Raw genomic sequence first — 16,503 nt, forward strand, 5'->3', positions numbered from 1 at the left:
AAATCAGGTCACTGGGTTTGCAGTGCATTAACCAGCACACTACTGCACGCACGCGCCATGAGTGACGGATCCCCGTGTCTGCAGCGGAGAAGAATATGAAGGTGGAGCGCCCTCAAGAGGAGCCGGTCGCCGTACCGACTGTGCGAGAGCAGAAACAGGTGCGCCCCGCTCACTCGCGCTCCGGCGTTTCCACGGCCAATGGGGGAACTGGGAACCTAGATTTGAAGCTTTCGTGACTGCAAGGATCCATACTCTTTGGTTCTATTCGGTAAAGTCACGTAGGTAAAAAATTAAACAACAAAAAACTCGACGTTTCGACCGCTTGTGTTGTGGCCGAAACGTCGTGATTTTTGTTGTTTTATTTTTTACCTACGTGACTTTACCGAATAGAACCAAAGAGTATGAACTGGGAACCTGTTGCAGGACCTGCACCCCCGGGCCTTGCGTTTGTGACTGGGCTTCGTGGGACCCGGCCCCTCCTGGTGCCCTTAAGTCCCCACCCACCCACCCCCTCCCCACTCACTGCTGCCCTTTCCCATTCCATCTGAACACCAGCCTGTGTTGGGGTAGACATTGCTTACAAAATTGCATACGAATTCAGATGCGTTATTCTTGTGAACATTCTGCATGTGTTTCAGCGAATTACGTCGTGGCGTGCAAATTTTTGCCGTCAATAAAGTGGGCATCGGTGCGCATCACAGCGGAATGGGAATGGTACATGGGCATAGAGCAATACAAATGTAAAAAGAAACCCGTCGCGAACTCGGCGGCTTACACCGACTGAGCAAAATAAATTGCAACCGCATGAAAAATAAAGTGCACAGGGAATCGCATAAGAAAGGTAAGGAGTAAATAATAATGAAATAAACTGTTTTTTCTTTCCCTGGTGCGCTGGTGATAACTCGACGAGGGTTAACGAATCGATACCCTATCCTGTGACTCGTGACTTGATGCTGGTAGCATCGTGGGGATAACATTGGGGGAAAAGACAAAAATCCGACACAAACCAGAATACCTCCCCACTGCCGCTCTCCCCTCCCCACCCCCTCCCACTGTGTTGCCTTCATTCTCTCTCGTTCGGCCTCTCCCTTACCCCTTTCCATGGGCAGGGTGCCACACGTAGAGAGGCACCGGGGGCAGCCGAGGTCACGGAGGTCGGAGGGAAAAGGCAGCGCGCGGACTCGGACTCATTGCCAGCGCCACCACTCGTGCCAGATGACTTCACCCCCCATGAGTACACGGAGGCCGACGCTCACATCTTCACAGGTACACACACATCTTCACAAGTACATACGTGCACATCCACATCTTCACAGGTACACAGACACGCGCACATGTACATCATCGTGGGAAAAACGCACATCTTCATAGATACGCACACACACACACATCTTCACAGGTAAGGTCAATGTGTGAGTGTGAGGGTGGGTATGTGAAGGTCAATGTGAGCGAGTTTGAGTGGGCGAGTGAGCGAGTTGTTCCCTGTTCCAGCCGGGTGCTCTCGAGGAAGAGATCAGAACAGACACACGACTCGGCAGGACAAGGTGCGTACGTACTTAACATCACCGCTATCATCATCGTCGCCATCATAACCACCACTACCATTGTCATCACACCATCACCACCCCTAATATTACAGTTTTATCATCATCACCACTACCATCAACACCATTACAGCTACCATCATCACCATCATGACCATCACTGCTACCAACATCACTATCATAACTCCCATATTCATCACCATCATCACCACTATCATTGTCATCACCATCACCATCAATAACACAACCATCACCCCTACAACTAAAGTATTATCTCCACTACTTTTAACACCATTACCGCTACCATGATCACTGTCATAACCACCATATTCATCACCATCACCGTTACCGTCACCATCAACACCATTACCATCATCTCTGTAACCAGTGTTGCCTTCACCTTTAACGTCATTAACACCATGATTAATGCCGTCACCACCATCATAACCACATTCATTGGTACCACTGTCAACATCATCTTCATTCCCACCACCATTACCACGATACACGTCGTGTAGTGCATTGCGCATTGTGTTAAATCTTTGTGCTCCGCGTGCTTTTTGTGTCGTGTGCGTGGTGTCTGTTGTGCGCATGAATGCACATTGTGTGGTGTGTGTTTGATGTTGAGTACACATTTGCGTGTATCCGTTGTGTGTTTGTGCAGCATAAGTTGTGCGGGCGGGGGCAAGGTGGTCGTACAGTCTTCAGAGGATCGGCACGGGGCATGACGTACATGCAGGGACACAGTGGCCGGTTGGAGATCCCTCTCCCATCACCTACGTCGCCCTACGTGCATTCACGTGTCTTTTGTGTCCGCGTCGGACCTTGCATATCTAAATGTTTACCCCACGTGTCCTTGTGTGTCCCTGTGGGTCGCCACATGTCTAAATGTGTACGCACATGTCTCTGTAATGTCCCACCTTCTCTCGGTTAGTTCCCCGCATGTCCCCATGTCCCTCCGTGTCACTACGCATGCTGCATCTTCCTTTAGATCATAGATCACGGTTCCGTGCATTTTCACGTATGTTCCTGTGTATACGTATGCCTTTGTGTCTGCACATGCATCTGCTTGCCTTTGTGTGTCTCAGTGTCAACGGTGTCAACAGTGTTGCTTTGTGTCAGTGGTACTTCGTGTCTGCTTGTGTCTTCACGTGCCCCCCTGTAGCATTGTTACCATGCGTGTCGGTGTGTCACCGATGCGTTATAGCACATGTCATCACACATGGTTCTCCCACTGGCACATCTGGCCCGTGAAGGCTTTTGTAGTGGCCTGCCGAGGTATAAATACAGGTTTCCCTCACTTTATGCGGTGGATACGTTCCAAAAAAAAGGGCACACAAAGTGAAACCGCACAAGACAGCGTCCTGCCGAGTAGTATATACGTACACATGCAATGTTGTGTCACATCTGACCGCAAAGTGGCATATAGAGTGAGTTCAAAAGACATGTAGCGAATTTTGTGGAGAAATAGGTAAGTCGCATATACGTGAAATCGCACAAACCAAACCTGAATCAACTGTGGAAACCTGTAGATACAGGTTAGTGAGATGAAAAGTGATATACAAGAGATAGGGATGAGAGTTGGAGACAAACTATGGTGATTAGCTGTCACATAGCTGACATTATGACGTAAATAAGTCATGTGACGTAACATGTACGCGTGGCACGTGATATTACATCGCTAACTTTTTGTAGCCCGCCAGATAATATTTCTGAAGAACCATTCGTTTTCATGTGCCTCTGTGCCAAGCACATGTCTGCATATCTCCATGTGGGTGATTTTGTGTTCCATAATCTCAAAATGCACCTAGCCTGGCACAGCTGCTACGGTCACATCACTCAATGGCGGCTGTTCTCTTAATTTATTCACTGGTCACTATCTGTGTCCTCAAATCCTGATGCTTGCATTTCCATGTGTGTGTGTCCCTCCACATCTTAAAAATAATAATATTCTGCATGTATTTAGCATCTTGCATGAAAATTCCATCTATAAACGTGGTAGAATTTGTAACACATGCAGTTTTCGCGTGGAGGCATGATAATACACAGACAAGCGGGGTAAATAGCCAGAACCAGTGCCAACAATTGCTCAAGCTCTGTGGTCCTATATTGAGCGGCCGGCATGTGGGTCGGGAGTGTTCCACTTTTCATCCCAGTGCGACCCGCGGTTGCTCACTTCTCCGTGATGCAGGGGAGGCTTCCGGCAGGCGTGGCCGAAAAAATGAAGATGTGAAGAGAGGCGGTGAGAGTCCTGGAGGGGAGTGAACTGGCATTGGTGCAGGGCGGACAACAAACGTCTCCCATTGATACGAGGCGACATCAACAACAAACGCAATTAACAGCAACATCCAGGATCAACTGGCGAATTCGAACAACACGCAGTTAACAGCAACACCGAGTCAACTGGAGTATCTAACAATACATGGGAGTTGATAGCGACATCTGTTCGGCCAGTAAATTCTAACAACACAGTTCACAGCAACTCGTAAAGTCTACCAGAGTACAAATAAGACGCGTAGTTTATACCAACTGCTCGAGTCACACAGGGTCTCCTGTAACTGCGACGTTAACAACACACGGATACAAGTACCCTGTGTGGCCAGTAACACCCAGACTCAACGGCAACACCCCAAAACACACCCAGTGTCACCAACATCATCTCACATTATCATTAACAGCTGATAATACCAGCTACAGCTAGCTACATTGAGCATCACCAGCAAAATGAGTGATAAACCAGCTTTAATACTTTCCATCAAATAATGAGAAACTCATGTCCTGCGCGTGTAATTAATAAGTTTTCACACGTGCAATGCCCATGCACTCTAACAGAATCACATGAACATAGATGTTAGCACTCACATGTGCACACATAAGCGCAAGCTTTTTTGATAACCCTGCACCCCCTGCATTACCAGTTTAATGACTTGTTCCCACATGGATGTTGTGGTGCTGACAAGTAGACCGCAAAGAAATGATGTAAAAATAAATTTGGTTTCACGTTTTTAAGCCTTCTCACCTGCAGGAGGGACTTTGTCAAACGTGTCTTTTGTCGCTGTGTGTGTAGGTGTTTAAGGTGGGGAGTGGTAATGAATGTTGAACTTTTTTCTTCATGCTTTTGGAGTCCCTGACTGCTCACAATCATTATGCTGATGATCTAGTGATTGCTGTTCACTTAGAAGAAGTTGGAAGCGCTGCTGCTAGACCTGGAGCGTGCTATAAACTTACCATCAGCCCCACCAAAACTAAGCACCTGGCTGGGTATTTTGTGCCATCAAACACTCCACCCCCTCAACTCCCGATTGGTGATGGGGCAGTTGCCGAGAGAGTGGAGAGTTTTCCATACCTGGTCAGTGTGCTTATGACCAGCTCCGATTTGATACCAAAGTCTCCGAATCAGTCGAGTGGCATCTGTTCATCGGCTGGGTAAAGCTGTGTGGAAGCTTCCTGGTCTGTTGCTCCACATGAAGCCTCGGGTATTCACGGCCACCGTCATGCCCTGTATTCTTGCGGAAAAGCGGACCCCCCCCCCCCAATGGAACATCTTCGCCAGTAAGATACATTCAGGCTGGCATGCCTACGATCCATCCTGGGTTTAGCCAGGCTGGATTGTGTGAGGACCTCACAAATCCTTGAAAGAGCTCGACAAAGTTAATCGGTGAGCTCCGGCAGGCAAGGCTGCGTTGGCTGGGTTATAGAGCCTGCATGTACAGCCACCGCATGCCTAAATAGCTTTTGTTTAGCCAGATAGAGGGGGCCAAATGGACGTGGCAGGGGCTCGAGAAGAGATGTAATCATGTGGTACAAGAGGATGTAGAGCTAAGTGTGCTTTCCGATGACTGGTACCAGCGGTGTCAAGATCGGCCTCTGTGGAGGAGGCTTGTGAAGGACGCTACTGGGTAGTTGGAGGCAGTTGCCCTTCAGCATGAACGGAGGGCTATGGAGCGACGCTCACCAACCCGAGCAAGCGCCAGGTGGCTAAACATAGTAGGTGGGCACAGTTGGGTGCACAGGTGGTGCATCGGCCAGTCGCCTCACTTTAAAGTGCACTTCGCCTGGCATAATCACCGTGGTGATGTCACCGCCACGGAGTGACGAATGGAGGTTGTTGTTGAACTTATTTCGCACCGTCTGCATTCAACCGTGCTAATTGGAGATGCGGGGGAAGGACAAACTAAACACAATTTTTTTATAAGTTAGTTTTTAATCTAGATTTAAAAGTGCATATCACCAGTGGTTTCCTAATATCGTAAAGAAAGCATTTCAGACGGCCGAATAGGACTCGAAATGTCATTCTATTGTTTATTTTATTTTCTTTCTACGTGACTTTACCGAAAGAACCAAAGAGTCATTCCTGCAGTCACGAAAGCTTCAAATCAAGTTTGGATCGTAATTAGGTTACAAAATTAAGGTATGGAAAAGTTGAACAAGATACAGGGGTGTCTATCGATGTGTAAAGAATGAACGATTCGTTGATTGGGTTTGACGTTTAGGCTCACCAGGTGAGAAGAGCGCAAGACCTGGGTCACCAACATGACAAAAGCGATAGAGTGAAAACATGTACATGTACAACGGTGCAGAAAATAGAAATTATAGCAAAAACAGCCAAACAAAAACGAACACGAAACAAAACTCAACACACTCGCCATTAACACCGCTGAAAAGGAAAACGGATAGTCTGCGAAATGGCCCTTCTTCATATCGCATATAATTTCGATCAATTATCGCTGGTATAACTCTAACACAATAATAAAAACATTCGCAAAAAAGTTATATTATCATTACATATTTTTAAAATATAACTGACGCTGTTAGCAGGGATATACATATTAATAGCTATATTTCATAATCTTAGCTCTTTCGGTAAAGTCACGTTGAAGGGAAACAATAAAATAATAAAATATATAAAAAACAATAAAAATTCTCACGTTTCGACCATAACACAAAAGCTATATTTCAGTTCACACTGCATTCACTGAATTAAATACATTAAAATCGATGTTCAGAAATGTTTCACTCCGTGTATATATTTACAAATGTACAGAGTTGGGGAAATATATTTATACAGAACGCGGGCGTCTATGTACAGAAGCCGTGACAGTGGGAGAGACATAGGGGCGGGGCCGTGTTGGGAGAGTGGCGTGGGAGGGCGGGGCCACAGTTTGGAGGGGGCGTGGCTACGCCGGAAGGGGGAGGGGCTGGGCAGCGTAGCGTCATTACGTGGGCGGGGCGACTTCACTTCTACGCGATTGGGCTCCCACGACGGCCGCGAGCAGCAGAATCGCGTCTCCAAACTTCAAGATATTTTTGTTTTTCTCAACGCAAGGTAAGAATCTATTTTATACTGGTAGGAACGAAGTTGTAAACTGAGTGTACCAGCCTGCAATAGATTCATGTGTCCGTCCGTCCCCTTTCAATACTTTAACGAAGTGAAATCTCGTGCTGTTCTTAAACATTTACTTATCTTAATTATCGACTTATCTTAATCATTGACTTATCTTAAACATTTACTTATCTTAAACATCGATTTATCTTAAACATCGACTTTTCTTAAAAATGTACTTATCTTGAACATCGACTTATCTTAAACATCGACTTATCTTGAACATCGACTTATCTTAACATCGACTGATCTTAATCATTGACTTATCTAATACATCGACTTGTCTTAAACATCGACTTATCTTAAACATCGACTTATCTTAAACATTTACTTATCTTTAACATCGACTTATCTTAAACATCCACTTATCTTAAACATTTACTTATCTTAAACATTGACTTAAACATCGACTTATCTTAAACATCGACTTATCTTATCTTAAACATCCACTTAAACATCGACTTACCTTAAACATTTACTTATCTTTAACATCGACTTATCTTAAACATCGACTTATCTTAAACATTTACTTATCTTAAACATCCACTTAAACATCGACTTATCTTAAACATCGATTTATTCTTAACCATCGACTTATCTTAAACATCGACTTATTTTAAGCATCGATTCATCTTAAACATCGACTTATCTTAAACATCCACTTATCATAAACATCGACTTATTTTAAGCATCGATTCATCTTAAACATCGACTTATCTTAAACATCGACTTATCATAAACATCGACTTATTTTAAACATCGATTTATCTTAAACATCGACTTATGTTACACATCGACCTATCTTCAACATTTACTTATCTTAAACATCGACTTATTTTAAACATCGATTTATCTTAAACATCGACTTATCTTAAACATTTACTTAAACATCAACTTAGCTTAAACATCCACTTATCTTAAACATTTACTTATCTTAAACATCGATTTATCTTAATCATTGACTTATCTTAAACATCTACTTATCTTAAACATCAATTTATTTTAAACATTTACTTATCTTAAACATCGACTTATCTTAAACATTTACTTAAACATCGACTTATCTTAAACATCGATTTATCTTAAACATCGACTTTTCTTAAAAATTTACTTATCTTGAACATCGACTTATCTTAAACATCGACTTATCTTGAACATTGACTTATCTTAACATCGACTTATCTTAAACATTTACTTATCTTAAACATCCACTTATCTTAATCATTGACTTATCTTAAACATCTACTTATCTTAAACATCGATTTATCTTAAACATTTACTTATCTTGAACATCGACTTATCTTAAACATCGACTTATCTTAAACATCGACTTATCTTAAACATTTACTTATCTTGAACATCAACTTATCTTAAACATCGACTTATCTTCAACATGGACTTATCTTAAACATCGACTTATCTTAATCATTGACTTATCTTAAACATCGACTTATCTTAAACATCGACTTCTCTTAAACATCGACTTATTTTAAACATCGATTTATCTTAAACATTTACTTATCTTAAACATCGACTTATCTTAAACAACGACTTATCTTAAATATCGACATCCCTCCTAGCCACGTGTCCTACCCAAGCGCACTTTTCTTCATAGTTTGGATGCTACAATTTACCTACACTACACTATACACTACACTATACACTACACACTACACTATACGTTATCTGATACTGGTAGGAACGAAGTTGTAAACTGAGTGTACCAGCCTGCAATAGATTAATGTGTCCGTCCGTCCCCTTTCAATACTTTAACGAAGTGAAATCTCGTGCTGTTGGGTGTAATAAAATTGCGCAAAATTCCAATGTTCCTACCAGCCCACCCTGCAGGGACCTGTTTTATTTATTAAGGAAGACATAAAGCTGTTATATAGACCAAAATTACTAGTTTCGAACTGTTTCGGTCGCAACACAAGCGGCCGTCTTCAGGTGAGAATAATTATCTGCTGTTGCGGTTTTATATAGGCACGGGGAGGAGGAGTTTGCCTGTAGGGGTTAGGCACGGGGGGTGGGGGGAGGAGTTTGGCTGTAGGGGTTAGGCACGGGGGGTGGGGGGAGGAGTTTGCCTGTAGGGTTAGGCACGGGGGGGGGGGGGAGTTTGGCTGTAGGGTTAGGCACGGGGGGGGGGGGTTTGCCTGTAGGGGTTAGGCACGGGGGGGGGGGGAGTTTGCCTGTAGGGGTTAGGCACGGGGGGGGGGGGGGAGTTTGCCTGTAGGGGTTAGGCACGGGGGGGGGGGAGTTTGGCTGTAGGGGTTAGGCACGGGGGGGGGGAGGAGGAGTTTGGCTGTAGAGGTTCACAGGGGAGAGGGGGAGGGTTTGTGGTGTGCATGGACGGGTGGGGCTGGAGAAATTAGCAAGTAAATTGACTTGTAGTCATCGGACAACAAGACACGGGTGGGTGAGTGAAAATCATAGCAGTTAAAATATAACGTAGTTGATCACATCCTTCCAATGATTGCTCAATCTGAATCCATCTTCTCTGATTTTCACTCACCCACCCGTGTGTCTTGTTGTCCGATGACTACAAGTCAATTTACTTGCTAATTTCTACAGCCCTACACGTCCATGCACACCACAAACCCTCCCCCTCTCTACAGCCAAACTCCTCCTCCCCGTGCCTATATAAAACCACAACAGCAGATATTTTTTCTCACCTGAAGACGGCCGCTTGTGTTGCGACCGAAACGTCGTGATTTCTTTCATTATTTTTTTTACTATCTACATGACTTTTACCGAAAGAACCAGAGAGTATGGATTCCTGCAGTAACGAAAGCTTCAAATCAAAGATATCAGAATCTTTATTTATGCTGGAGAAATCCGGTGAGCTATGAAGCTCTTTTTCCTGTCTGTACTGCATACCTATGCCTGTGATTTAGCTTTATCACGTGTGTATCACACCTACATAGGTGATGCAGAGAGATGAAATTAGGACACAAACAAGACAAAGACATGTAGGGATATGATATGAGATACGGACAAAATTAAGTCGTACAATTAGATAAAACTAGATACAAATAAGATTTAGAGGTGTAAGGAGTTGTAGCCAAGAGACATAGTATGAATGAGATATATAGGCAAGAAATAACTATAAAAGAGAGTTGACAAAATATCCAAACTTAAGATACCTATTTAGCGATATGAGAGGAGTAGATAAGGGAGAGAAATGTTGTGAACTTGCTGAATGTATGCAAGCAGGAAATAAAGGCTATCATCAAACATGATCAATTCATTGGTGGATGAAGGCCTGATAAGCCTTTACCATCTCCCACAAGTCCTTTGATGCAACAATCCATCTAGTATCTAAAAACGAGCTGATTTCATTGCTCCATCTCCACGGATGTCCTCCTCTTGGGTGTATTTAATGTTCACCCAGAAGTGAAAATGTTACACCACAGGTGGTAGTTTGGCAGCAAGTCGTGTGTGATGTGGTCGAGTGTGGCGACTCCCACCTCTATCAATACGTCTCATTAGGGGGAAAGAGCAGATAGACTACTCTATAGAGATCCCTCTCGTGGAGGCCCTTTCACCATAAGCTGTATGAGCAAGCAATTGCAGGGCTGTACTTACTTACATTTGAAGAGACTGGGTGCAACAATTGTCCAGCACCGTTTGAGCGACTGAAAAAGTCGAACCTATTTAATGAACCCAAGGGGCATGCCGGGTTGAGTTAACCCCATGTGGATTTTTTTTTATTGAAACTAATTTCAATTTAAAGAGTAATGAGGAGTTAGGAAACTACTGTCAAAACGGCCACTTGTACTGATTGCTTGCACTCTTCTGCACCACTCCCTCTTGACCAGATGGCGACAAATCTCCTCAACAATCGCTATGCGGTTTTGGAAAAACTGGGTGAAGGAACATTTGGCCAGGTGTTCAGATGCTGGGACCACAGGAACCACAAGGAGATGGCCCTCAAGATGATTGACTCCACATTAAGGTGAGAGACCAAGTCATGATTGTGCATCACAATCTTCACTGAAAAGTTTTCCTGCAACACAAACTCACGTGTGCCTACCTCGACATGAAGAATTCTATTTTAATGATGATCCTATTTTCGACATTCTCAGAAGTGTTTGTATTTCTTCACGCAGCGTCACGGACGCGGAAGTATATAACGAGGCTGGCTTCCTCAAGATGTTGAGACACAAAAGCATCATCCGGCTTGAGGAAAACTTCGTCGTGGGAGATTACCATTATCTCGTGTTGGACTACATCAAGTAAGAACACTAAGTCCATTACAAGCGTGACACTTACAGGATGTGTAAAACTACAAGCTTGGCAGCTGCTTCATCTCGATCAGTGCTCAATCCTTAGCTATGCTACACTGCATTGTTAAGAAGCAGATGCATTAACCATTTCGTAACCAAGTTTTGCAAAAAAGAAAACAACTATCTGCAGTCAGCACGTATTCCATGCATTGTTACACCTCGAATGTCTTACCTCACTTTTAGTGTTCTAGGACTTGCCGTGCATGTGTGGATGTGCTGGTGCCTTTGTGCTTGATGCTGTGTTTAATTAACCATCCTGCACTCTGTGTGTTGTGCGTTTTCCGTTGTCAGCGCGGGCAGCCTCTTTGACGTGGTGAACTCGAACGGAGCATTTACTCTGTCCTCCGTCAAGAGATACGCCCGATCCCTGATGGAAGTGCTGGCCTTCCTGAAGAAGAACGGCGTAGTCCATGGGGACCTCAAGCTGGTAAGGGTTTATCATTACATTTCTTTTAGAGGAATTAAGCAGGTCTAAGGGACGCTGCCATGGTGTCATGGGTAGCACACTAGACTTTAAACCCAGAGGGAATCGATTCAATTTGATCTCCCGGCTTGGCAATTGCAACAGTGGACAGGTTCTGAAATCCCAACTCTCCAACCACCCACCCACCCACCACCTCTATACACCCAGAAGGATAAATAAGTACAACACAGTTCATCACAAAGTCACAAGTGGTGGCGTAAAGTGTGGGTACTCCGACCACTTTTGAGACATTTGGCTGTGTATACGAGTAGCCCAAAACCATTTAAGTAGCTCTCTCGACCTACTCAATGATGGAGGCCTTTCTGGAAGTAGAGGGGTGAGCAAATAATTGCAGGCCTGCACCTTTACGGTGATCTTTTAAACATATCGAGCAGTGTATGCGCCTCATGCACCTGTAGCTCTTTGCCACGTGGTGGCCAGTTGAATTCCCATCACAGCTGCCTCATACAGAAGAGCTCTTATCCGTGATCATATTACCTATGACTCCCATTATCCATGGCAGCTGTAGAGTCCACAGAAACACCAATTATCCGTGACCCTATTTTCATTCTTGTACGTAATTATTCAGGTTTTTCTTTTTTACCATCCTGAATTGCGGAACAACTCCGTTCGCGCCGATGAGAAGAGTCGCCATGTCAATTCTTCCCATTATAAGTGTTTTGTTTTCATGACCAACTTCAGTACAAGATGTTGTATTGGATCATCTTTACGAGAGTTATTGATCCCCCTGCTTCCGACTCGAGAAATAATTCATTTACACTTATAACGTTAGATGTACAGTGCACAAAATGAACGCCATTCTTCCATACAGACAGGAATCATCTTAATGGACTCTCATTTGGTTAAATACAATACAAATAATGCGTCCGTTTTCTTAATTTTTTCAGGAAAACATCTTGGTGAAAGATCACCACACGGCAGCCATCCGATTGGCCGACTTCGGAGGAAGTTTTTTTGAATATGAATTTCGTAAGTTACACTTTATATACATTTATACACATCATCACATTTCTAAATATTCCTACAGATCCTGTTATCTGGAATAATTTTGTGTTTTATATAGCGTCGTTAATGCAAATTGCGTGAACGATGCGGATGTGAACAGGCATCACGCAGTGATGCCTGCGCATGGTAGCTCCACACGAGGTATTAAGGGAATGCTCACAACTCCTTACGACCTCCAATTCACAACCGTGCATTGGGAATGTCCACTTCCGTGTAAAATCACGTCCTGTCATATTCTGTTTGTTGCGGTTGCACCCGACTTAAGAGCCGCATGGCTCACAGGGCTATACCTAATAAATGAAAACTTGAAACTTGAAAACTGTCACATATCATGCAGGACAGGGTGCGAACACATTGGGGATTCTTTTAGTGAAACTATGACTCCTACAGGCCACCTAAGCAATATTGTATTTTTTATTTTTCTCCAGCCGATGATTTCTTTGGGACGCCCGGATACAACGCTCCCGAAGTCTTGCTGGGCCAGCCGTTTGGAACATCAATTGACATGTGGGCTGCCGGGTGCATACTAGCTGAGATATCTGTCGGCAAACGACTGATGTCAATGAGCAGCGAGAGTCAGGAGATCGCTGGCATCACAAAGGTAACATTAATTTTATAATTTTGTATATTTATTAGCGAAAGATTGTGGGTTTAAATCTGGTTAGGGTTTAAATCTGGTTGGGGTTTATTCAGCCCTACAGTGTCGATAAAATGAGTACTACTTTTTTATGGAAGTCGACATTAGTTGTCATAGAGATATATTCACCTGTGACGTATGAATGGAGTTTTACCACTGACTCAGGGCTGCAGCCAGGCTATGATCACTGCCTCAATGCTCATTTGACTTTGAGTACAAATTCAATTTTAAACAGCTTCATGTTACGTGAAATCAAGTGATTACTCAATAATGAATAATTTAATCAATATGATACGAACCATGTATGTAAGTACGTACAGAAAACGCCTCTTAACTTGCCAGTGACATGAGATCAAATGTATCGTTTATTTTCAGATTGTGGGAACACCACCCTTTGAGATGCTGCACGCTGCACCAGACGGTCCTCGGTATTTCTGTGAGTACTGCAAATTTTATTTTTAATATGCGATTAGGTGTTATAACATCACTCGTCTGGCTGCACAATTACGTGAAAGTTGGGTTGTTTCCCCACGTCCTTCACAGCCTTCATTGTACATCACAGCCTTGTGCACATGAATAATATTTTAATGCATGACATCGTTTGCGATTGTACCCACTGCAGACTTCTTTGGGCAACTGACCAAGGAATGTCTGCAGGAGACCCCTCAGTGTTGCCCGCTCAAGGAGTTTCTGAAAACGAGAGACCCATTGTTCCTGGACTTCATCAGCTCCATCCTATGGTGAGTGTCCCACTCTTTGAGTTTCCCTCAACTGTAACAAAATTCCAGTAAATTTCTATATCATAAGGGAATATGCATCCCCTTTGCAATGTACAGCTATCTTGCATCTCTCTGCAGAAGAAACTAGGTAAAGAATGAAAGGGCAAATGCAGTACTGTATCCTCATTTAACGCGCTAATAGATGTTCTGTATTAAGAAAAAATGCATTTAGTGAGGAATTACCGTTTACACATTACAGAGATAAACAAATAAAAACCATGCACATTTGCACATTTTCACTATAAAATTAGCTTGCAGTCATCCCATGGCGAGAAAAAAAAACTGTGATAAGGGTACGCCACCACGTACTATTATATTATTCCGCGCATATACCTAGAATTCCTATACTGCTCAGCCATGCAGCTGAATAAAGTTGTTTGTCATGAACCGCTCAGAAAGCCCGTACCCGAATGGAAGAACTTTACTTTAGCGATAACACATTGTGTACGCACACTTTGAGCGTGGACTTACCATACCTATCTTCACATACCTGCAAACCCTTAGATACTTTATCAAGTGGATGTAAGTTTATTGTATCACTATAATGTGTAATTTGGGTATGTATATTTTGCTGATCTTCTCATCGGTACTTGTCTCTTTGTTTTCAGCTGGAACCCAAATGACCGTCTAACTCCGAAAAGTGCTCTCAAGCACCCATGGATGAGTGCAGCTCCAGCTCCACCACCTGGACTTCACCAGGCACCAGCATGCAAGATCAACTCCCATCTGGCTCCTGCAACCAAGTCCTTCCCTATTCTGGACCCCTACAACATCCCTTCCAAGACAATGGACCCCTACAAATTATGCTGGCTGGATTCGGACCCCAACAACTTCTTCATCCCGGCTCCAGCACCTTGCCACCTTCCCTCAATTCCACAACTTACTTCTCCTGGCCAAATTCCAGTCGAATCATTTTGCAGCAGCTCTTCCGGAGTGGCAATTCCCATTTTGGCCACTAAGGTGTCCACTGCCACTTTCCTTCCATCTCCAGCCGCCGTTGCAGTCCCCTTAATTGAGCCAAGGACTGACGCCTTCCTGGCTTCTGCTTCTGTTGCATTAAGCGCCGGAACCATTTTGGATGTGGAGATGCCTACAGCCACTAGCTCAACATCCACCACAAAATGCAGCATTCAGGTGGAAGATGTGAACACTGCTGTGTCTTCGACAGCATCAATTGCTGACCCCCTCCCAGAGTCGGAGACCAGAATTGATGCGGACATCAAGCCTCTGGATATTGAGGAATTTCATATTTCAATTGAGGCAGTCGATGAGGCGACCCAAAATGGAGCCGAGACGAGCATGGGCTCCATATTGCCTCTGCCTATAAACGCAGACGACACTGTTAACCCTCTCCTGGAGTCCGAGAGCACGGTTAAGGCAGACTCTAAGCCTCACGATGCTGAACAAATGAAAGCCATGGTACAGAGTGACATGGACAGTGCAGAAAAAAATATTGAGGTCCCCAAATCCCAATCACCAACCATCCGCAAGAGATTGCATCGGTTCGGACGCGCTCTTATTAAGTTCGTCTGTTGTTGTGGGGGAAGTGTTGAGGGGGATTAAATGTTTTAATATTGTCAAATATATGGGCAGCCCTCGACTTATCACCTGTTCATAAGTCGAACGGTTTATAAGACGGTCGTCAAAAATGTATTATATTTAAATGCACATAACTCATTGCTATAAATTGTTTTACCGTTTTTAAAAGGGAAACATTGTTAAACTCATAAAAATATTGTACATTTGCATTTTATACTGTAATAAATACTATATTATACATAACATACCAAATAAATGTTGGTAAATAGAAAGAAAAATCAGTTTTAACTTAACTTGCCTTGATTCCCGATGATGCTGGCTTGTTTGTCAGAAGGCGCATAATGGATCCCAACAATTTCACACACAAGGGGGCATGTAAGCGCACTCACACAAAAACATACACGACAACGATCCCCTGTATGGCCTGCCTTCACAGCGTTTATGAAGGTCGCCTTTGACTCAACAGTAGCGATGTTTACACACACCGCACCAGGTACTCATTTGAGGCCGAGTTGACCTAGGAGAGGCCCAGGACCCATTCAGATTATCATCACTGATGTTGGTTGTGAGTGGGAATTAAATGTTTTAATATTGTTAAGTATACTCTGGTTCCTTCGGTAAAGTCACGTTGGTAAAAAGTAAAAAAACAATGAAAACAACTAAATCAAATCACGACGTTTCGGAGGCAACACAAGCTTCCGTCATCAGGTGGAACAGCCACAGTAAAAAATACTATGGTGAGTAGAGAGAGCTATTTGTGACAAGCGATTATAAATGGTAAGAAGGGGGGAGGAGCCAGGGAGGACGGATGCAGGGTAGGGAGGGGGGTGAGTGTTGGGGGACAGA

At 43.8% G+C, this 16,503-nt stretch overlaps 1 protein-coding gene across 1 annotated transcript; it reads left to right on the forward strand.

Annotated features, from left to right (window-relative positions):
* The first annotated feature begins 5,134 nt into the window (after positions 1 to 5,134).
* Positions 5,135 to 15,900, forward strand: LOC142923108 (uncharacterized). The gene is made up of 9 exons (XM_076064035.1): positions 5,135 to 6,870; positions 10,746 to 10,882; positions 11,037 to 11,162; positions 11,505 to 11,640; positions 12,585 to 12,666; positions 13,131 to 13,303; positions 13,715 to 13,775; positions 13,962 to 14,079; positions 14,727 to 15,900. The coding sequence occupies exons 2-9, from the start codon at positions 10,746 to 10,748 to the stop codon at positions 15,679 to 15,681; spliced, it is 1,788 nt and encodes a 595-aa protein (XP_075920150.1). The 5' UTR covers positions 5,135 to 6,870; the 3' UTR covers positions 15,682 to 15,900.
* Positions 15,901 to 16,503: the final 603 nt, after the last annotated feature.

The sequence above is a fragment of the Petromyzon marinus genome, unplaced genomic scaffold (assembly GCF_048934315.1).
Source record: "Petromyzon marinus isolate PM22_M1 ecotype Great Lakes invasive population unplaced genomic scaffold, UKy_Petmar_22M1.pri1.0 PM_Scaffold_29, whole genome shotgun sequence".
In the NCBI taxonomy this organism is placed as follows: Eukaryota; Metazoa; Chordata; class Hyperoartia; order Petromyzontiformes; family Petromyzontidae; genus Petromyzon; species Petromyzon marinus.